The sequence below is a fragment of the Alligator sinensis genome, unplaced genomic scaffold (genome assembly GCF_000455745.1).
Source record: "Alligator sinensis unplaced genomic scaffold, ASM45574v1 scaffold84_1, whole genome shotgun sequence".
NCBI lineage: Eukaryota > Metazoa > Chordata > Crocodylia > Alligatoridae > Alligator > Alligator sinensis.
In genome coordinates, this window is record NW_005842268.1 from 336,373 (window position 1) to 359,043 (window position 22,671).

Here is a 22,671-nt window from a genome sequence, read left to right on the forward strand (position 1 = left end):
CCACCAGGCAAACCCCAGCAGGGACTGGGACCAGGGATGGGGTTTAAACCCCCTTCCCCGGGTTCGCTACATTGGCTCTAAGGTGCAAGGGGAGGGCAACACCCTGAGGAACTGCTCCCTGCCCCCCCCACCCCCGGGCAAACCTGACTGGTGGGATTTGCTTGTGGGGCAGTCCCACCCAGGCTTTCCCAACCCCTGGGCGGTGGGGGTTTGCTTGGGAGGGCAGCCCCAGTCCCTGCCCCCTCTGCTCCAGCAGCGAGCATGGAATAGCTTGGCAGGGGCTGCCCTCTTCCTCCCCTTGAGTGGGGGGCAGTGCATAAGCCTGGCATAAGCCTGGCACTACTCCCCTCCCACCCAGTCAGACCCAGGGTGTGGTCTCATGTGGGCCATGGTGGGAGGTTTAAAGTGCCCTGCCCCCTGGCCTCAGCATGCTAGCCCTGGGCTGGGGCCTGGCCACACCTGCTGTGATGGAGCAAGGAGCTTCAGCCCCTTCCCTTTGGCAGTGGTTGGGAGGTGTGTTCTAGCACCCTCCAGCATCTGGTCTGAGCCAGTGCAGGCATGTGGCTGCATTTCATGAATCAAAAGTGAATGTCCGTTCACTTGCTTCTCAGTTTAATCGCTGCAGTTTAGACTAACTTACAGATGAGGTTTCACTAGTCCCTTGCACACTGGCATTAATACATTCCTGTTTTTATTGGAAGTATTTTACTTGATTCCATTTCTCTCCTTTCATAATACATCATGTTTGTGCTTCATAGTAGATTACAGGATGATTAATCAGCTCTGGTCTTTCCAGACCCTGCTCCATTTGCTTCCCTTTCTGTAACATAAACTACTTGCCTTCATTTTCAAGATCTATCCCCTACCATACCTATCATTTCTCATTCAGTATGCAGTGGCTGACTCCTAGTTCTCATTGGCCCATGATGTTAGACTCCCTCCTGCACTTTCCACTCATGAAGTTCTCAAATGAAAATCTTTGTACTTTCTCCTAGTCTGCCTCACACTTGGGAGGAGCTGCCCACAAATACCTAGGACAGATGATTAAATTTTTCCTTTGCTATGATGCTTACAGAAATCTTGACAGCAGTTGGGTTGGTGGTCTTCCTCAGTTTTCTATCTTACATGTGGATTGTAAACTCTTTGGTTGCAGGAATTATCTTCGATTTGTGTCTACACAGCACCAAATATACTAGTGCTCTTGTCAGTGACTAGGGCTTCTAGAAGCTCTAATAAAAAATGATAATCAAATAAAAAATTATTCAAATATCCATTCTTTCCTTATCTTCTTGTAAAGATCTGGAATTGTTGCTGCATGTGGCTAACAAGGGCTTCAGTTGGGATGAGCTTGGTTGGATTGAGCTTTTTTCCCTGTGTTTAGGCAGTGCATTTTCAAGTACATCCAGCTTTCTAGAGGAAACAGTTTATTTGAAACAGGTTTAATTTTAGAAATAGAAAATGTTGATCTTTTTTTCTTCTCTATCTCATATTCATATCTGTTTTTATTAACTGCATTGATGATTTTCAACTAGCCATGTTATAGTTCTTTTTAAACTATGATCTTCTCTGGCAGACTTAACGTATGAATTTACTAAATATATGCTGCAAATTAAATACAGTTATCCGTGGTTTTTCAATCATAAGGAAGATCTGGTCCATAAATGTTGCATTTGCGTTCCACAAGCTAGCAAGGCATGACTCTTATACTTTACTAATTAACTTTTTATTTAAAAAAAAAAAAAGGGGGTGGGGGGAAGAAGGAGCATGCTAACACTGAAGTGGCCTGCTACAGTGAGCAGTTATCGGCTAGGGGAGAACTCGAAGACCCAAATCAGGAATAGAGTGCCTGAGGCGGGGGAAAAAAGGTTGAGGGTTGAGATCCCGAAACTGTGGTCGAGACAGTTTGAAAGACCAGAATCTAGGATATTGGGGTGCTAAGTCGGAATGGGAAACAATTCTGGAGAGAAAATCGGGGAACCAGGGGTTAAGACAAGCAAGGTCAGGAAACTGCTTCAGGGGTGAAGTACTTTGTGCAGCTGCTTAAGCCATCCTTAAGTCTGGGCCCACTACCAAATGAACTAGCCAACTAAGCAGGCAGTGTATTGGAGTAAAATAATTTAAATGTTTCTTCAAGTAATGTCGTGCTTTAATTACAGAATTATCGTTACATGGACAATAGAGATCCAACAGGCTTGTTGTGCCTGCTGGCTTAGTTTCATAGATCCAGATCTTATTCTCTGTCACTGAATTCATCAAATTATTACTTGTTCCTTACCATTAATTATTATTACCCTAACAGAGTCTAGTCCAGCCTTAAATAATTTTCACCAGGATGCAATGATTTCAGATGATTAGGAATAGTGAAGAGGAAACTAGGGGGTCAGATTGCATTATAATGGGCAGGAGCCGGTAAGGGGGAAATGCAAAACGTTTGATTTTTTTTTTTTTTTTGTTTAGAGACCTGTGTTTATCTGTAAAAAGACAAAGTTTTAACTAACTTCACTGTTCTCTAAATGAGTTAGTCTATAAGGTGCCATCCTGCTGTCTTCTGTCTAACTTTAGGCTAACATGGCTAATTACCTCTCCTCACTGTTTAGTTTGTAAGAACTCAAAAAGTATATTCAAATGAGGGCATCAATATCCTAAAGGAGGCTTGTGACCTAGTTTCAATGTAATTTCAAGTTGATAATGAATTCCTTCCTTAAAATAAAAATAAGCGTGTGCTGTTTTTGTGAAGTAAAGGCTTTGAAGAGTATTTTATAAAGACTGTTTTAGAGGGCCTTAAACTACAAATAAGTTGTTTTGTCCTTTTAAAATTTCCAGTTACATAAATTTTAGTATAACAGATTTTCTTTATTTTGCAGTTGCTTCGAGAGCTCAAGCATCCAAATGTCATTTCTCTGCAAAAAGTGTTTCTGTCTCATGCTGACAGGAAAGTGTGGCTTCTCTTTGACTATGCTGAACATGACCTCTGGGTAAGGTGAATTGCTTGTAGGTAATAGGCTTTGGGCTTTAGTCATAGTAAAAATGTAAATTCATTTAAAAAAATGCTGTACCCCAATAGATACCAGTGGGGCATATATTAATGTGAAAGAAAAATATGGACTGCATCTGACAGCAAGGAATGCTACATTGCTAGTCTCTTTTTTTCTGAGTGAACTTCAAGAAATATGGTTCAGCAAATTCTAGCATCTGCTGCAGTTCAAGTAGTAAAAGCAGAAAGGAAAATACATATCGTGATTATGTCAGTGGCTTTACTCAGAAAATGAGAATAACTGAATACTGTAACAATTATTCAGTGTTGGTTAGAAATCTTGTATTTTTTACTTGTGTTTTGATAAAGCTTCAGTCTTCTAGTTGGATTTCTGTAGCTTTAATCACAAAACAGTGTAGCTTGCTTGGCAAATTGGGGAACGGCTCTTTAGCGCGCACTGCATATTACAAACTGAGATCAGTGGTAAAATGTACTAGTGGAGTGGATTTGCTAAAAGCATATCTCCTATCAACCTATAACTGAGCTCATCTGTGAAAAATGAAGTAATAATGAACTCAAATATACACATCTGAAATTCAGTGAATTTTCTAGAATTTGAAATCTGATCTCAAATTCTTCAAATAAGTTTTCATTTGTTTGGAAAGGGAGCTGTTTTGTCTTTTATTTTTTAAATCTAAATTAATGGTTCTTGGCTGGAGTATGGTGAGAACATGTTGAGGTATTATGGTGTGCGCACCACCTCCACTGCCATTGGTGCCAATGGGTAGAACTGCCCCATAGAGCCAGACTGGGAAATAGAAGTTTGAAGTGGATATTTCCTCATAAACAAAATATTGAAGCATCACAACAGGGGAAGAGAACCTAAAAAAAGAAAAATCATGTTTTTGAGTGAAAAGTGAAAACTGAGTACTATTGAAGAGGGTTGAATAAATTTTGTTTTGAAAATCTCTTAACTTTAATATTTTCTAAAGAGCATTTATCAAGTTTTGATTATAGCTGTGTATAAGAAGCTTATCTGGATAATGTTCGTCACTTCAACGATCAAAAGTTTTCTGATAAGAACAACTATCATGGTTCTCCAGATACTGTTGCTCTTGTAATTTATTTTTAAATGTTGTTGCTTTTTAAAAAAAAAGTTAGAGCAAAAAAGGTTAAAGGGCTACTGGCAAGCCCATGTAAAGAATCACTGGAGACTTCTCTTTTTGTAAAACATTACAGATCAAAGCATTGGTTGTTTTTTTTTCCTCTTTCTCTATCTCTCTCTCTCTCTCCTTCTCTCTTCCAGCACATAATCAAGTTTCATAGAGCTTCTAAAGCAAACAAGAAACCAGTTCAGTTACCTCGGGGAATGGTGAAGTCCTTATTATATCAGATCCTAGATGGTATTCACTACCTGCATGCTAACTGGGTGTTACATAGGGATTTGGTAAGTTGACCTGCAGTGGGGATTAGCATGGGGTAGAAGATTTGAGAACAAAGATAGCTGGCTTCCTTATTACTAGTCAACGGCGAACAGAGACCTTTGTATACTAAGGGCATATGTTAGCAAATATTTATTTTGTACTCAACTAAACTTTTAGTGAATAGACTTAAACTCTGTGTATAAAGTCTGTAATTATCTGATATGCATTGGATGGTTCCATTCTTAAGAAGATAATCTGACATACTTCACCTTTTTCTTTTTTCCTCTTTGGAGTTTCTAAATCTCTTTTAAAATTATTTATTTAAGTAACAGACAAACTGTGTCTCTGGTTACATATTTTCAGCTCCTACAAATCATTAGTAATTGTATTGGTGTGTAGGGTGATACTTGGACATAAGGAATTCTTTGAAGTAAAAATACACATTCAATTTTCTCTTGATTTATAAGTTTAAGAGGGTATTCAGAAGCTACCAATGTTGTTCCACAGAATTTTGAAGTCGTCTTCAAAATTAACCCATTTATCATAAACATGTTTTACATAAAACTTCATTGCCTGAGCTAGTGTTTAATAAACAAATTGTCTTTAACATTGGAAGTTGAAAACACTTTCCCACTTACTGTGCATTTATTTTCTTCTGTGCCCAAGACTTTTTTGCATAACATAATAGTTTCTGTTCCTCTTCAACTGAATCCTGCAGTGCCCTTTCTTGCTGCGTAATCTCTGGTTTTTATCCTTTTCTTTAATAGCACACTTTTTCAGGCAATCTCTAAACACAGTGGTATAAATGAAAATTTAGCTCCTAACTGAAATTTCAGTGATGTATAGGAGTAGCACGTAAAATTAATCTGATCCTTCCCATGTATGTGCCTACAGTACTAGTGCTATATTTTATACTTTAATGCATTAAATTAGGCCTCCATATTAGCTACTTCACTGTCATATTTTTAGCTTTAATTATTTTACCTCAAAATGTAGTTAATGATGGTTATTTTATCTTTAACTTCCATGCCTAGTAAATGTTTTAAAATAGTACCAATGGTACTATATAACTGGATGCAAAAGCTTTACCTTCTACAAAAAATAAATTTTCAGAGAATTGAAAATGTAAAGAGACTTTGTTCATGAAAGTATTGTACTTTATGAATATTGCTTCCAATTTTCTCCTAATTTTAGAATTTAGACATTTTACTGAAATTTGTGGCTGATATTTTCCACAACTTTATGGACTGGAAGGATAAATCTCAAAAGTATAGAAATATGTAGGACATACGTTCTTCTAGTTAGTTAGGCACATCTTCTGTTATACGAAAAGATACCTTTGTATTGTAATTTTATGTCTGCTTGTTTACCTTTTTATTATGCGTGCAAGTGTTACAGGAAGCAAATGAGGACTGTCATCAAAAACCTAAGTTTTTCTAGAATTTGACTTCCTGCAGTTTCAGATCATTTACAAACCAAGTTTTTTTTGTTTACTTTTCTTAAAGACTGATATAGTCAGAGTGCAAAAAAATACTCATGTTGTCAACTGGATGGCTCAGGAGATTGCTACTTTATTATAGAGCCTGTCACATTTACCTCTGCAGTTTTGAACACACTCTGTTAGTAGGTTTCCGAAATTATTCCATTGCTAGTTGACCTGTATCAGATGAGTTGGTGGTCTTAGTCCAGCATCCATGTTTTTTAATTTCTTCTTTCCCGGAGTGTCCCCTGCCCCTCCCCACTCCTTCTCTCTCCCCACCCCCCAGCACTCCATCTCCTTCCCCCCCCCCACTTGTAATGGCAGCCTTTTTTTAGTAGCCTAAACACAGGCGTGAAATCTGAGCTACCCTTTGGTCCCAAAAAGCTGTCCCAACAGAGTACAGTTGAGGAATGTTGGCCTAAAATGAAAACAAGGCTATGCTATGCCTAGTTGTGCTGTTTAGGTCCACAAACCTTCACTTTTTGGGTTGCCAGTCTAAAACCACTATCAGAAAATGCAATGAACTTAAAAGTACGTAACACTTTAGAATAGGGTATATCTGTGTGCCTGAGATGTTTTTCATTTAGTTTTTCCAGGGTCAGTGGAAAACTTTCCTTTCTAGAGTGGGTCTATAATATACTTGTTTACTTGTTTGCATCAATGCTCATTTCATCTAATGAGTCGAGCATATTTTTGAGCAAGCTGGAACTTGCAGAATAGAACCTGAGTAACAGTATGCTTCTAGCTTATGTTGGGTAGAATAATTGAAGTTCAAACTTACATTTGAACTTGGATTACCACTCCCAAGATACCTGTAAAAGTAACCTTGAAGGCTTTTTGACTGTACTGGGCTAAAACACCAGTCTTTTGACTCACCAGAACCCTGTTGATTGATAGATGTATACAGTATTTAGATTTTGCTCCTGTCCCTTTTTTAAATCTGCCACCATCACTGTAATGAAATCAAAATGTGTTTTATTATATCGAATGTAAGGTATGTATGTTAACTTAAGTATCTTAAATAATATACCTATTTTTATTCTAATATTTAGATAAGAGACGTGGAAGAAACTAGAAGAATATTAGTAAGATAACTGGGCAGATAACTTATTGTTCTCTAAGCCTGTGACAAGTAAATTCTTTCTTCTTCAAAGCAGAAGAAAACTCTGTCTCTGAAAAGGGCTTTGTCTCCAGCTAAGCATTTTAAGTTGTCTTAATAAAGTTAGCATTTAAATGTTCCTAGGTAGGTACTGAAGTTGAAGCAGTGATTTTGCTGACTACTAACCTTACAGCAAAACATTAATTTACATTGTTAAAGCTGTCTTTGTAATGGAAGAAGTTGGAAAACTAGCTTTAACAAGTAGGTATGTATGATGGAAGGATGGTCTTTATGAAATCGTAAAAATTACAGAAAGACAACAATTGCTAAATCCATAATGTTCCTGCACCTGCTGTCCCCTGTCCCGTCCCTCTTTTCCCCCCCACCCCCACTACCACCCCCCCAGCCTTGAGTCATCTTTTTACAAAGATAATGTACAGGGTCTACAGCAATAATCTAACTTTGATTTATGCAGCAGTGTACTGAGAAATTGCTTCTCACTTTTTTTAGTTGTATGGAAGCCAAACTGTCAATCCAGTGAACTCGCTGCGGCCCCCAGAATGCTTATTCCCATTGGAATCATGCAAGAGTGATTTAATTTAGAATATGATAAAAACTGTGTATAAATACTAGTATTCTTATTGTAGTAGGTGTATTAAATCTATGAAATATTTGAATTTACATGTTTGTTTCTTTCCTTCAATTAATTTTTAGAAAATGTAACTTCTTAATGGTTTATATTCTGCCATTGTCTAACTTTCTTTGAGTACTTCTGCTGCTTTTTTTCTAATTAGCCTTTCATCTGTCTTCTCTTCAGAGCATTTTTCTGATTTTTTTTTCTTCCTTCTGCTGCCTTTTCCCAGCTTATTTTAGCTCTTTCTTCCTGTTTTCTGTACTTTACTGTTCCTTTACTTGTCCATACTTCTCTCTTATTTGTCTTCAGTCCTTCCTCAGTTTTCTTTTCAGTTGTACCTCTTTTTCCTCATTGTCTCTCTCCCTAGTATAGTACAGCTTCTAGGGGCTGGGCCACGCTCCTTTTCCTTACCAAGCTGCCTCCCTATTCCCTTTTGCACAGTCAGATGGAGAGACCACTGGCCAAATCCAGCCCTTAGATGGATCGGGCATTGCCCATCTGGCCTGCCAAGCAAAAAGATTGAGCACCACTGATTTAGAATCTCTACCAAAAGGTTGGCTTCAAGACTGAATTCCAAAGGGACCCCTCACAGAGTATGCCCTGCCAGTGGTTCTCCCTCACTTCATGTAGCGGGAGCTTCAACTTGAGTGCCTCTTCTTATCTCAGCTCTAACAGTACACCAGTATACATGTGGGAGGAGGCAGCAGTTAGCAGATGATTGTGTCCCAATGCTTTGAAAATCCACCTGGAATCTTGTTGAAAACTAATGCAGATAATACAACACTGGTCTGATGTACAGCTTGGCTTAACTAAACAGGTTGTAGCATCCTGAAGTATTTTCAGCTTCTGAATAGAGATGGACTGTAGTGTATGTAGAGTGTACCACAACAATGAATCCCTTTTGTCATGTTGATTTTAGTCATCTTGCAAAGTGCAGATGGAAAAAGTCACCCCCAAAGAATTATACCCCCAAATTTTACATTTCTTGCTCATGATGGTTTCCTCTTTACAGTGAAGAAAGTTGTTTTGACAGCTTTATTAACTACCTTCCTCCAGTCCACCAACAAGACCGCATTCTTGCCTATGTTTTGATAGTTCTCCAAGCTCACCTGTGCTCTGGATAATTTGTTTTACTCTATCGCATCTGAGCCAGCTAAGGGAGATGCTGAATGTAATCAGCAGTGGCTTATGTTGCAGCATTTATACCTTCCATGTGGCCTTCCAGCAGCCTCATATATGAGAGCAAAAACTGACAATATAGACCTCCATGATGGTCTCACAAAAGAACTCTTGACACAAGAATGGTTGCCCACATATACCCTTAGGGATTATATCAGAGATAGGAAAGGGTCCCTTGAACAGCCTCATCCCCTCATAGTAGTGTGCACAAACAGTAACAAGATGTTGCTGCAAGCCAACTGTGATTCTTCCTTGTTGGACCATGGCCTGGGGCAAAGCAGCCTGTGCGGGCCCCCCTCCCTTGCCCCTGGCACACTGACATGCACACGTAGTGCACTGGCACAGTGATGTGGTTAATTTGATTAACTGGCATATTTGATTAACTGGCATCCCCCATTCCTGGGGGATGCTGATTAACAGAGCTTTTGCTATAACAACTTGCACAACCAGTGTAGCTTTTTCCCTTATATTCAAGCCTATAATCAGGTAGACAGGATCAAAAAAAAATGAGGAATGAAGATTTCTCAAATTATTCTGCTGTAGCTTATGCCTAATTTTTAAAGAAGGCTGTGAGTTGTTGTTTTATTTCAGATGTTTTCTATAATTATAAGAGGTGAAATACTAGCTTTAGTTGTTGGGTACAATTTTAAATTCTAAGGTATTTGAATGACCACATTTACCCAACTCTAAGATGACCTAGACTATAAGACAACCCCCTGATAATTAGATGTTATATATGGAAAACACATAAATTTGTTATAATCAAGGTATAGGATCTAATTATTGGAGCTTTACCTTGAATTTGTCCCCTTCCCACTACTAACGCAGGGAAAATAAATCTGGGGGGTCACATTGCCTCCTCCCACCCACCACCCCTCTTATTGTCAGACCTTGCTCTCTCTGAGCACATAGAAGTGAGGGGAAAATTTGAAAGCACTGACACTTAAAATAATTTACTATACAGGCAACTTACTACAGGTACCTGTCAGCTTTAGTTCATTCATAATTGATGCATTTTACCTTTTTTAAAAGTTCTATAAGTTTTAGTAAAGGTACTCCATAAACACGCTTTTAAGCAAGACTTTTGTACCTATTTATATATAGTACAAACTATGCATTGTTTAAGTCCAAAACCAAAAGATTCATGGTTCACCATATAGTTCATTGGGCTGGGCTCCACCAGAGTCAACAGCATTTCAAGCCCCACAGCTCAGCACTGCTCAGTGCCCAGGGCAGGGGATCAGACTAGAAGATCTTTACAAGGTCCCTTCCAACCCCACATCTATGAATGTATGTGTGTGTACTCCAGATACCCCACCCACAAAGAATCCAGTGCTAATGAGCCCCCTACTTATGACTGGAACTCGGTGTTCTTGCCATGAATCCTGGAATTCTTCAAAAAATAATATGCAGATGAGGCTCATGGCAGCCTAGTCCAGCTCTTCCTCATGGAAGGTGGGGCCATACTAATTAGATGTGACAAGTTAAGAGAGGGGGTGACAGAGGGATTCTGGGTGAACTGTTTGGGGCCCCACTTGGTGATGCTTGTTAGACATTTAAGGCTGGTGAAGAAACAGGAATCATTAGAAATGAGAAGAAAGGTGCAACTCAGCTGTGGGAGTGAAGAGGAAATCAAAATGTATTCAGTATGGTGGCTCACCTTGACTTTAAAAAGTCAGTGCTGAGAGGGACTGCATGCAGTGGGTACTACCATAAAGCTTACTCAGATAAGCTGCACTAACATTTCCTTGTGGTAGATTCCCATATGGGCCTTGTGTTTTATAGCCATGCTCGGTGTTGGTTGAGTTTAATCAACTTAATATTTGGGTTCCATTACTGAGCACATATTGGTTTGGCAGCAGTTGAATGATAGTGTATTGAATGAGGTTTCCTTCTGTGCGATTGTAAGACGAGAGGCTTCCTCCCCCAACCCCACTGTGCTAACTGGGGGTCATCTTGTGTTCAAGTAAATATGGTATGTAAGCATTTATCTTGTAAGCACAATGTATTCAGAAAAAAAAATGTTTTGTTTGGTCTTTTCAACTTTTCTGTTTCTCTATTACTTTAAATTAGTTATAGAGAAACAAATTAATTTTTGTTTTTAATTTAAAATACCACAGAATCAATACAGTATTAACTATTGAGGTTTTCTGAGGGAGGTTAAGGTATTAATGCTTAGTTGCTGCCATCAGAGATCCAGCCTGGTTCATTGGCCATCTTGTGTTTCTGCAGTGTGTTCTCACTTTTCTTTTTGGTGTGACTTGAACGCTTGTGAAACGATAAATGCACTAATGTTTTCACAAGTAACTATACAATGATCTAAGTATTTGTGCTAATAATTTATGTATAAAAATATGCTGCTTACAGGTAAAATCACTTTCCAACGAACAGCTTTGCAGACCCAGTTGGAGATCTTGGTCTTTTTTTGTATCTGTAGACCAAACATTCTGTCCAATTATACCTGTGCAAGCCTATTGTTTTTAGTTGTAGCTGATTGGTACCTGGCAAAAACCATTTCTTGTTGATGACTGATGTTTTTGATCTCTTCAATATGAATAGGAGTAAGAGTCTACAGTAGAATCTGCACAAATGAAAATTCCAAGTCATAAATATACAATATACTATTGCAGTGCTACTGCCCTTCAGGTTAGGAAAACAAATTTGAGTGAACAAAGTTTAGAGATTAGAAGGTTGGTAAAATTATGTTTACAGCAATAAAAGTGACTTTGGCAACCTTGCATGTAAATGGGGCAAATGTTATACTAGGGAAAAAAACTAGGAATTTCTTGACTGTTTAACCTAAGTTTGAAGAAGCAATCATTTAAGTTTCTTGGAGGTGCCTTTCAGAAATTGGAAATGTTGTCCGTAGTAAATAGAGTAGAACATAAACTAGGATTGAAAGATAGGATTAGAGGAAGCTGGAAGAGCCCTGTTGTGGTCTTTCTCAGTTCTTTACCAGAAAATAATTGCTTTATTTTTCTATAGTCAAGAAACAAATGAAAGCTAAGGACTGGCATGTTCCAAGGGGTGCCTTGAGTCTGCATTCCTTTCATTCACCAAACTAATTACCCTGTCTAAGGATGAAATTGAGAAAATGATATGCCGGGTGCCTGCTGCTTGGAGTATAAATAAACCAGGTGCCAGAGCAAGGGACAGCAGGGCTGTGATACTTGATAATGCAGCCTGCGCACTGCCATCATATGGAGAGGCAAATGTTTCTGGGCTCCCTGTATTTTCTGTGCATTTGAGTTCAAAGCCACCAGTAGCTTTGATGCTCACTCTAGCCCTTTTTTCTAGTGAGGATGGAAAGGAATATCTTTCCTATACTGACGTTGAGCAGAACTGTTTGCTGCATCTTTTGACAACAGTGCCCACAGATCATGTGAAAAAAAGGTATAATTACATTCATCTCTAGGCATCTCTGAGCTGCAGTAGTCACTACACAGGGCCAAGTCTATGAGCCAGAAGAGATCACACTGGGACCAGAGCTTCCAGATTTTTAGGAACCTCTCGTGTCTCCTGTCTAGACATTTAGATCTTAACCTGGACTGGCATAAGAGTGCCAGTCCTGGTGACATTGAGAAGGTTGGGTGTTGATCTTTTGCCAGTACTTGGGCAAGGTCTTTGATCCTGGGTTAGCCATGGAGTCCAGTGACTTAAGTGGGAGAAATAGCTGAAGCTAATTTTTCCCTCTAGTTCTGAGCTTGTACAATTGGCAGATTAACTAATTCTTGGGGATATGAGAATCCCTCAAATAGAAAAGGCATTGCGTATGTCTGTTAGATTTTGGTATAAGGCTGTTACCCAAGGGACATGGACACAGTCAAAAACCTAGAGAGCAAACAGTTCTGAGCAAGTCCATGACAACTGAAAGGGGTACCATCCCATTCCTCCACTGGAGAAAAGAAAAACAGGAGTGAGGTTACCCTGCAGTAAATAAGTGAACGTACAGCAAATGTTGACAAGGCCACAAAATGGCACTGCCTGAAGCATCATCAGAAAGGAGTTGGGATGGAGAGTTGATATAGATGGTAGAATTAGTTAATCTGCCAATTGTACAAGCCACAAAAGAGTCTGATTACTTTTTTCTTTTAGAAAACCCAAAGGACCCACATGTGCTTCTTGGAATGGTGGAGGTGTTAGGGAGCACTTAACCATTTTTCTGTTCTTCTAAGGTTCCCACTAGTAGGTCAGACACAGCTGTGTCTAGCCCGGTGGTTAAGAGAAACTGATAAACAGCAAGTATATGCCACCCTTTATCTTTTTGGCAGTTAGGCATCAGAATAGAGGGGCCTTGTGGCACACTCAGTGAGTACTGCTAAGGCAAAAACATAGGTTTGGTCAAACCACAGGGTATGAGACCTTCTCCCTGGAGGATGTATATGTGGACAGTTATTCAAAGGAGGACCAATCTTATCCAGTTCCCTAGAGGAATCAACTCTCTCTCTGATCATGAACAAAAGGTCTTTGGGAAAGAAGGTTAAAAGTGAAGTAACTAATTCCTTAATTTTTAAGCTACTACAGGCTGGTAGGTTAAAACCTCATTTAGTGGTGTAGCTCAGTGAAGAGTGCTGTTGTCGTTCTGTAATACTTTGATTGTTTGAGCATTTTTAACCAACTCTGATTATGTAATGTGCAGTATTTTCACCTTGAGATCTGTACTTCTGTATGTATTTACTGTAGTGTTGGCAGGCATAAAAATTAGAGGAGAAAATCAAAAACGATACAGTAAAAAATAATCTCTCTCACCACTTTTTGTAGCATAATGCCTTCATATGGTTGAAAGCACAGTGGTATTAAAGGCAGCTTTTTTGTCCCCACATGCCCCCAAATTCATGCCACCAGACCTTTTCCCTGCTCCCACCCCCTCCCCTCAGTTGAAGCATGAGCACAGCTGGGAGCTGCCCTGTGCTGGAGCTGGGAAAAGCCTCTTACTGCTGCATGCTGCCCAAGCTGCCTTGCCCATGTTGTTCTGGAGCTAGGTTGTTCTAGCCCATAGTTTCCTAAAGGTTGGTGACCCCTGCTATTAAATTTTTAAATTCAGTGACTAACATTCTGGATAGAGGAAGCCTTTAGTAGTTGTAGTTTGTTTACAGCTTTTGCTAAACCAGTACAATAAAATGGACAATAAAAGTATCTACATTATAGGAAAATTGTATAATTTATAGGTCTTGGTGAAACATGCAGTAAGATAATACGTTCTGCCAGTTTTACCATAATGAAAACATCACTGTGTGATGATAGAGGAAAAAAGAGGTAAAATGAAAGAATGTGGAGTAATGAGAGGTATCTATTTATTTGATTGTGGCTCTTGTTCTTTGTGCAAGTAATGCCAGTACACCCAAAGAGTGTAGGACAGGCTCCAAGTCTTAGCTGTTAATATACATTCCATACCTTTGTCTTTCATTTCTTGTTTAAAAACTCAGAATTATCCACTGAGACCTTCCAACTGTCATCCCAAAAACAGGTCAGATTAAAGTTGATACCGTCAGTATTTCTAAGGTGGAAAAAGCAAATAAAAGCCTTCACTTTTTTGGGCTTCTTCCTGGATTATAAATGCCCAAATCAAATGTATAAATGAATAAATAGATAATCTTTGGTAGGTCCATTTTTATGAAAGGAGGGTGTAGTTTGATAGAAGCAGTTGTATAGAGTGAGTTTCATGAAGGGACTGGGTGTGGCGACACTGAGCAGCCCTCTACTGAAATGTTAGGTACCTGCCTCCAGGAATAAATTTCACACGGATTGTTTCAAAAGGAACATATAATAAAGGTAAAATGACTGATCTGACTGGGTTGAATATTAATATCTGTTAATATTTGGCTGTCAGTGTAATACAAAAAATTACCTTTTAATTTTGCATTCCTGGAAATTGTAGTTTCTAAAGATGGTTAGACCTCAATATCTCCCTTCCTTCCCTTCCTTCCATTGCAATCCTTTTTTCCCAAAGGCTGCAATTTAAAAGGCTGTGTGCATAAAGTATGAAAGTGTTCAGGGGGTAAAGATGACTTCCAGAAAAATGCATGTTAACACAGCAAAGGAAAATAGTATTTTGTACTTTTTCTGGTTTCAGTAGTTAACACAAACTTCCAGTCTCATTGAAAGCTTAGTTTAATGAAGAATGGTTTCTCTGGTATCTGTTCTGAGTCACTGTACTTTTTGGTAAGAGTATAGGATAGTCCCTCTCTGTTTTGGGGGACAGGGTGAGGGTGGCTTTTGTTCTGTTTTGGGTTTTTTTCCCCCTGTATATATCTGAGAATTATAGCGCTTGAGTGAGGAACAGAGTTGACATCCCTACCAGAGAGAGTCTGTTGTATAAAGAATAATGTCAAGTCAAAATTAGGATTTGTATCAATAATTCTTTGAGAGAGAGAGAGAGAGAGAAAGAAAGACAAAGTAGAAATATTTCTGACTCATTTAATTACAACAAAAATGTATTTTAAGTAAATTGATTAATTAACTTGAGGTGTCTATGACCATCAATAAGAAATCATAATGTTTTTAATTTTAGAATTGTTAGAATAGAATAGAATTGTTTTGTTACAACAAACATATAAGCCTTCCATGCTGCCTTGCCTGTTTTTTTCCCTCAAATCTGATCTAAAAGGATCAACTTGGAAGAGAATGAACAGAAGGTAATCTCCCTGCCCTTTAAGTCCTTAGTGTCCTCTGCTTCAATTACCAACAAGGATGTCAGTTAGCATCAGCTACTCTGTTTCTTTTATGTACATCTATATATTAGGAATCAAAATGAGATGTTTTAGGTCAGGTATATCGAACTCAGCAGGCCCTGTGGGCTGGATGAAGGGTGCAGGGCCAGTCTGCAAGCTGGTTCAGGCCCACAGACTAGCCCTACACACTGGACCAGTGTGTAAGGCCAATCTGGTATGTCTGCCTTGGCCTGGACCAATTCCCCAGTCCCATGCTGCATACTACATGTATGTGGGCTGGATGATGGGGCTCTGTAGGTTGGTTCTGGTCTGCACACTGCATCTTTGACATCCCTGGTTTAGGTCATTGAATGGTAGCCATGTTGGGTAGCTTCTCACTTGACAGAATTGGAGAGAATTAGTTCAATATTAAGAAAAAGGAAAGTGTTTGAAAAAAGTACTTAGTTTAACTGAGCTGGTTCTAGAGTTGTATCTTCCAGGTCTCTGCTTGCACTTATACTCACACTCGCTTGCACTCTCACTAATGACTTAAAATGTTCTTTGAATTCATTTTCAGTGTCCATATAAGAGGGTCAAGTACCAAATTCAGGTTTTGTAAACACTTACCTAGTGTTATTTTTATCAAAACAGAAAAAAAGAAACAAACCAGTGTTTCAATGGAAGCTTAATTTGCTTAAAGCGTAGCAGTTCTGGACATTACACCAGCCTCTGACTTTGCCTGCCATGTTTGGGAGCTTTCATCCACACTTTGCTATTTTTTCATGTTTTTCTCTCCCCTGTTGCTATGTGAAAGACTTGCATTTAGCCAACGTAAAAGTTGTGGCTGGATGAAGCAATGGGATCTGCTGGGGTGGATCGCAAGTACATATTGTACCGTGGGGATAGACAGTGAAGGACTTGTCCAGTGTGCTGCTTAAAAAATGTTCCTTTAGTTGCCCATCTAGTCCTTGATTTGGTTAAATTTGTTAGTTTATTGTGTATAGAATCATGGTGCTAGAATAAATCTGAAGAAATATAAGAATAAGAGGAATTTAGCTGAATAATATGTTTAAAATCATTGAAGAATGATCATATTACCATGGAGTGTTGCAATAAAATGCACAATTATTAGAAGTGAGCATCCTGGGACCAGTCTGAATGTAGGCTTCCAGGCAAACCACCTGCCTACCTTTTCTGCCACGCCTTGATGTTCATTACTGAATGATGTTCCTCAGGCAGGAGGCTGCCCTTTACTTGCCCTGATGACAAGGGCCTATGTATACTACTCCAACCTCCCCTTATTGTGTCTCATGCCTCACAGAGGTTTTGTGGACTAACACCTGGCTTTATCATATTCTTAATATACATACTGGGCCTTCAAGCCCTGTCCCTGTGCCTTCAAACCTCTCTCTGAGCTTCAAGCCCCATCCCCAGGCCCCATCCCCTCACTACGGAATTAGGTCTCCAAGTCCCGTCCCACTGTACTCCTTAAATTAACCCTTATCCCTTTGCCCAGGAGCTTCCCTAATGGCTCCCCAAGGCTCAGGGCCCCACCCCCCTGGAGTGTAACTCCCAGCTCCCTAGGGCAGCCTCAGACTCCACTGCGAGTCTGGGCACTGCCTCAGGTCCTTCTGTCTGGCCTGGGCCCCACCTCAGCATTCTCAGTGAGCCAAGGCTCTCCATGTCTTGATTTTGATGCCCACCAGGTGTGTGGGGGCTGGGGTTATCAGGCACCCATACCTGCCTTTCATCAGGGAGGTAACTGGCCTGGCATTTCTGGAGGACTGTCCTGCCATGAGCAGTCCCACTAGGCCACTGTTCCCCAGCAAGGTGCAGTTTCTGGTCATGCCCAGGACCAGGAGTCTCCTGCCATCCCCAATAGCTCCTCCCTTACCTCCGAGTTGTAGTGAGCAGCAGCTCAGCTGGTGATAGCTCTCTGGCTCCTAGCAGCAGACTTCTGCTCCTGCTGTTCAGGGCCCAGCCCTTGTATATAACAGCTGGGCCCTGTTCCCGAATCAGGCATCATTGCCTAATTGGGATAACAGCCAGCTGTGGGCTGCTTGGTTGCTGCCCGTGCCCCTGGGAGTAACAGAGTGCCCTGTGCTCTGTTACAAAGAAAGTCATGGAAAAATATGTTTACAAAATCTCTAACAGATTCTCAGTTCCAGATTCTTCTGGCTTCTGAATTAATTTTCTCTATAATATACTATAAATCTGTTTCCACAAAATAGTGAATCTGTCCCTCTTAAGAAGTTGGTAAAAAATCTAAAAATTCACTGGGTAAGAGGTCAAGGGTTGTCAAGCAGCATAAACTAGTTAAGCGAGAATCTAGTTGGAATAAATAATCATTTTGCTTCCTGTCAAGGGATTAACAGTTGGATGCTAGAGAGATTTGATAAATTATTCATGATAGAAGAGAGTAAACAGTAGGATGTCAACATATGTGGGTAACTCATGCAGGGATTGTAAAACATTTAGTTCCAGAGGAGCTTGTGGACTGTTTTAACCCTTTATTAGGGCAGTTTCCACCTGTGCTCGTGCACAGGTGGACTTAAAACAGCCTGTCTCATCCCATCCAGATTGCTGACATTCTCAGAATGGGCAGTGTTAAATTTGGTTTCTGGGGCATCATGGTATCCTCCCTTTAATGCATGGTGATGATCCAAAAAGTAGATAAGAACAATGAAGAAAAATGTAGGGACTAATGAAAATATTAGTCATTGCAAAATTGGATGGAACACTCTTACTTATTTCATTTCCTACTCTGAATTTTAATACATGTTACAAGTAAAATGATCCACAGATGAGTAATCCTCCCATATGAAAGATAAGCGAAAAGGTTAGGGCTATTTTGTGAAGCAGGTGAAGTTGGAGAAAGAAAGGAGTACAACAGTTGCATCTAAAACAAATATTAAATAAGGTTTTCTTCTCTTGTATTACAAAATACAAGAGAGAAAGTGAAATAGCTGTGACCTAGCATTACCAGGATCTACTCCTTTTTTTTTTTTTTTTCTGGAACTGCTTGCCACATCTGCAGTCAAACATGAGTATCTCAGATTGGCCTTCTTGGTCATCTATGGACCCACTGGTGAGAGTCTTCCAGTAAGTTAGGGAAATTATCCACATAGTGAGGAACTGCCACTGATAAATACAAAAGAGGAGAACAGTCTATTTTTGGTTTTTCTGTTTTGGTTTTTTTTGATAGCAGAAACCATTACCTCTGGAAGTCACTCCTACTGTGGCTCTGGACAAGCGCTGCTTTTAGTTGTTTTAAGAGGGGAAAAGGAGTTCCTGCTCAAAAACTCATGTCAGCTGTTCAAATGTAACTGTTACATTTGCCTGCTTCTCAGGCCCTGGACCTCAGTTAAACCACCAACTAACTCTGAATGATGAAGCAGTTATGTGGAGACATAACAGTTGAATTGAAATAATTTATACTAGTAAACACTTGATAGTGATATAAATGTTACATCTATTAGTGCTCAAAACATCTGAGCAACAGCATTCCATTAGACAGAGCAATAAAGGTAAAAGGTATACAAATACTTCTGTTTCATGGCATAAACAAAACTAGTCATTATCTGCCTGTTAGGAAAAAATGCCCCCTATATGCAGGCTGTTTGTGCACCTTCCTCTGAAGTCCCTGGTATTGACTGCTGTCAGGGATCATATATTGGGTTAGATCGGGGCGGGCAATTATTTTGGGTGAAGGGCCACTTACTGAGTTTTGGCAAGCCATCAAGGACTGCATGACAGGCAGCCAGGGGCATATAAATATTAATTTTCTAAATTTTTTTAGGGGCCCCATGGGCCAGATAGAATGACGTGGCAGGCCACATCCGGCCCCCGGGACGCATATTGCCCACCCCTGAGTTAGGTAGACCGTGGGTCTGTTTCAGTATGGCAGTTCCTGAATTTAATGTTTCTGGGCATACAAAAACATTTTATGGGATGCAGTTTGTATCAAGGAAGATGCCCGTTAAGGCCTATTGGGGATAAAGGTCCAGTGGCCTTGCCACTAGGTCTGTGAATGATTTCCAAGCAATGTCTGGGCTGCGTGAACTACCTCCCTGTATAAGTTATTGAATCATAGTTGAACCATTTATTTTTTCTAATACTGCAGCTTGCTCTTTTACTCTTTATTATTCTCTGTCCTCATTTTGTAAACTTGATTAACCTGTTCTATACCTAGGCCTAGAAAAATCAGCCAAACATCTCTGGTAGAATGTACAGAAACTTACATTTGAGCAAGGCCAGGATCTCAAGCATTTAACCTTTTTTTCAGATGCTTTTTTTTATATAGCTGTATAATCACTGCACTAAAAAAACCCAAGCCATCTTATATTTGAAGATTCACCCTCAAACATTTTCCATTATGGAATCAACAATTTTTTTTTTCAGCTATAAAGTTAATTTTCTCTAGTGTTATGTCTGAAACATATTAACTTTAGTGTTTTTATTCCTCTACATGTCCTTACCATTCAAGTTTGTTTGTTTTAATCTTATTTCCGTTATAATTATGTAGTGGTAGTCCGTCCCATGAAGCTAATATAAAAATATATTTTTGGTTATTGCAATCAGCTCTTTGCCTGTAAGTATCTGTATAGAAAAGCAATCTTTCTGATTTGAGTCTTGATTTCATATACTTTAATTATCTACTGTACTCCTCTTTTGGCCTATTTCCTTTCAGCTGTAATTCAGTACACATCAAAGTGACAGAAAGCACTGCGTGTTAGAGGGTTGGTTTTAATACTTCCTATTGCTCCAAGTTACCAGTAGTTGAATGACAGTGGCAATGATAAAATTTAGGATTGTGTTCAGAGCTTGAAAATGTGACAATGAAGTCATGAGCTTTCATGAGGCAGAAGTATGGTATACTGGTGGTAACTCTCAGAAAGCTTCCTTGAATTGGTAGGAATGTGACATTCCTGCATTCACAGTTTTGTCTGAAATCAAAATGTTTTGATAATTGTAGTAATTTTTTTTAATTGTTTTTGGGTTTGATAGACCTCCATGGCTGTTTTTGCAGTTCTTGATTTTATTATTTATGTTTTAAATGAGAACTTTAATTAGAGCTCTAGATTTGTAGACTGTTTTCAGTGAACTTCACCTGTGGTTTTGTGACATGTTCTTTGAGATTATAATCTAGAAAGTGTTTTATTACGTTGAAATGTTTCATTTTCTAGATGTTAAGTAGAACTGTTAATTTTAAGTAATATGTTTGAAAATCCAAATATATCTTGGGTTTTCCATGCATCTGGGACGGAATGGGAGAATACATATTTTGGGTAATTCAGTAAATCTGGATAAATGTAAGTGCTTTTTATAGGGAGTCTTGATTATTCTTAAATCTGAGTGTAATTAATTCCCATTTTCAGAAATTTTCTGACTCAATCCATAGGGTATAGTAGTATTGATATTTTTGTTTGTTAATAAATCTAGGTAGAACTTCCTTTCAAAGTGGAAAACTTCATATGGAAATCCCTTTTTAATTTTTTTTTAACAAAATGTGTGTTTTAAAATAGCTAGTTCTGATAGCCAGTGGCATTTCTAGGGAAAATTGCATTTTGACATCTTGTATGTGACTTCAATAAAATTGCAGTTTCCTGCTTTATTTTGAAAAGTTAACAGAATTGTTCACAAAAAAAATTACCTTATAAAGCTCAAAGGCTTGTGGTTCATTGAGCATGAAATTGGGTGTGAAATTCCTAAAGCCTAGTTCTAGGTTACATCCATCTTTTTGTTGTACACAGCTTCTCTTGTCACTGCACTTAAATGCAAAGTGATGAACCATATTCATATCTTAGTTCTCTTCATGTTTGTCACAAACAGTATATTATGAAGTAGGTTATAATTTCAGGAGTGACAAGCCCTTGAACTTTGCTCTAGTCCTTCCGAATCTTTTTTTTTTTTTTCTTTCAGTGTTGCAGAGTTAAACATTGCTTGTACCTAGCAATCTTGTTACTCCACGGATTGCAGTTTAACTACAGTCCTAAATTCTCAGGTCCCTGGTGGGTGTTACATTTGTCATGAAACATATGCAAGTTTCTCTTGATAAACTGTAACATGTCACAGGTCTGACCTTGTTCCCCCTGAATCTTGTAAGCAGCTATGGTCCTGGGCTGCCTACCCAACCTTTAAATTCCCTGCCATCAGAGCAGCCTGAGACTGAAGAGCCACTGCTTGGTTCTGGACTGTTCATGTACCTTTTAAAATCCTGGAGCCAGGGAGCAGCCCCCTATTGCCCCCTGGCTGGAAAGCATAAATTTGTCATGCTCTAGCCAGGGGACTTTTAGCAAGTTGCTGCCCATAGCTCTTTGTTTTAGTGCTACAAAATTTGTAGTACTACAAGATTCACATCTAGAGGGGAATTCAGATATCTTCCACAACTACAACAGTGGTTTTCAACCAGGGTGTTGACAGACCCCTCAGTATGCTGTGGTATGGGCACTACTGCTGTTGCCACAGCAGTGGCCCAGGTAAAAATGCCCTGTGCACTGCAAAGGACTGCAGCATGCGTGTGCTCTCCTACCTCATTAGGGTTTTCTGATAACACTATAGCAGGTAGGAGAGCCAGCTTGTGCTGCAGTCCTTCCCGGTTCGAATGCCCCATGCTCTTTACAGAAATTTCATAGACATTAGGGCTGGAAGGGACCTCGGAAGATCATCGAGTCCAGCCCCCTGCCCAAAGGGCAGGAAGTAGCTGGGGTCATAGGATCCCAGCAAGATAAGCATCCAGTTTGCTCTTGAAGGAGTTCAATGTAGGCGCTTGAACCACCTCCGGTGGCAGGCTGTTCCAGACCTCGGGGGCTCGGACAGTAAAGAAATTCTTCCTTATGTCCAGCCTGAAACGGTCTTGTAGTAGTTTATGACCGTTCAACTTAGTCATCATCCCTTGGGGCGCTCTGGTGAACAAACGTTCCCCCAGATACTGGTGGTCACCCCTGATAAACTTATAGGTGGCCATCAGATCACCCCTGAGCCTGCGCTTTTCCAGGCTAAAGAGCCCCATGGCTCTCAGCCTGTCATCATAGGGTCTGCTTCCCTGACCTCTGATCATGCGCGTGGCTCTTCTCTGGACTCTCTCAAGCTTCTCTACATCCTTTTTGAATTGTGGAGCCCAAAACTGGACGCAGTACTCCAGCTGCGGCCTCACCAAGGCCGAGTACAAGGGGAGAATGACGTCCCGGGATTTGCTTGAGAAGCATCTATGGATGCAAGCCAGCGTTTT

At 39.7% G+C, this 22,671-nt stretch overlaps 1 protein-coding gene across 8 annotated transcripts in view; it reads left to right on the forward strand.

The window, feature by feature from the left end:
• Positions 1-22,671, forward strand: part of CDK8 (cyclin dependent kinase 8) — a 108,320-nt gene that overhangs the window by 45,524 nt on the left and 40,125 nt on the right. For 3 of the 8 annotated variants that reach the window (XM_025209086.1, XM_025209087.1, XM_025209090.1), the window contains 2 exons: positions 2,865-2,975; positions 4,281-4,421. The exons of 1 other annotated variant lie outside the window; for it this stretch is intronic. In XM_025209086.1, the coding sequence (XP_025064871.1) occupies positions 2,865-2,975; positions 4,281-4,421 (252 nt within the window). Of the gene's footprint in view, positions 1-2,846; positions 2,976-4,280; positions 4,422-22,671 lie in introns of those variants that run through there. 4 more of the 8 variants (XM_025209089.1, XM_025209093.1, XM_025209088.1 and 1 more) reach the window with 3 other exon arrangements.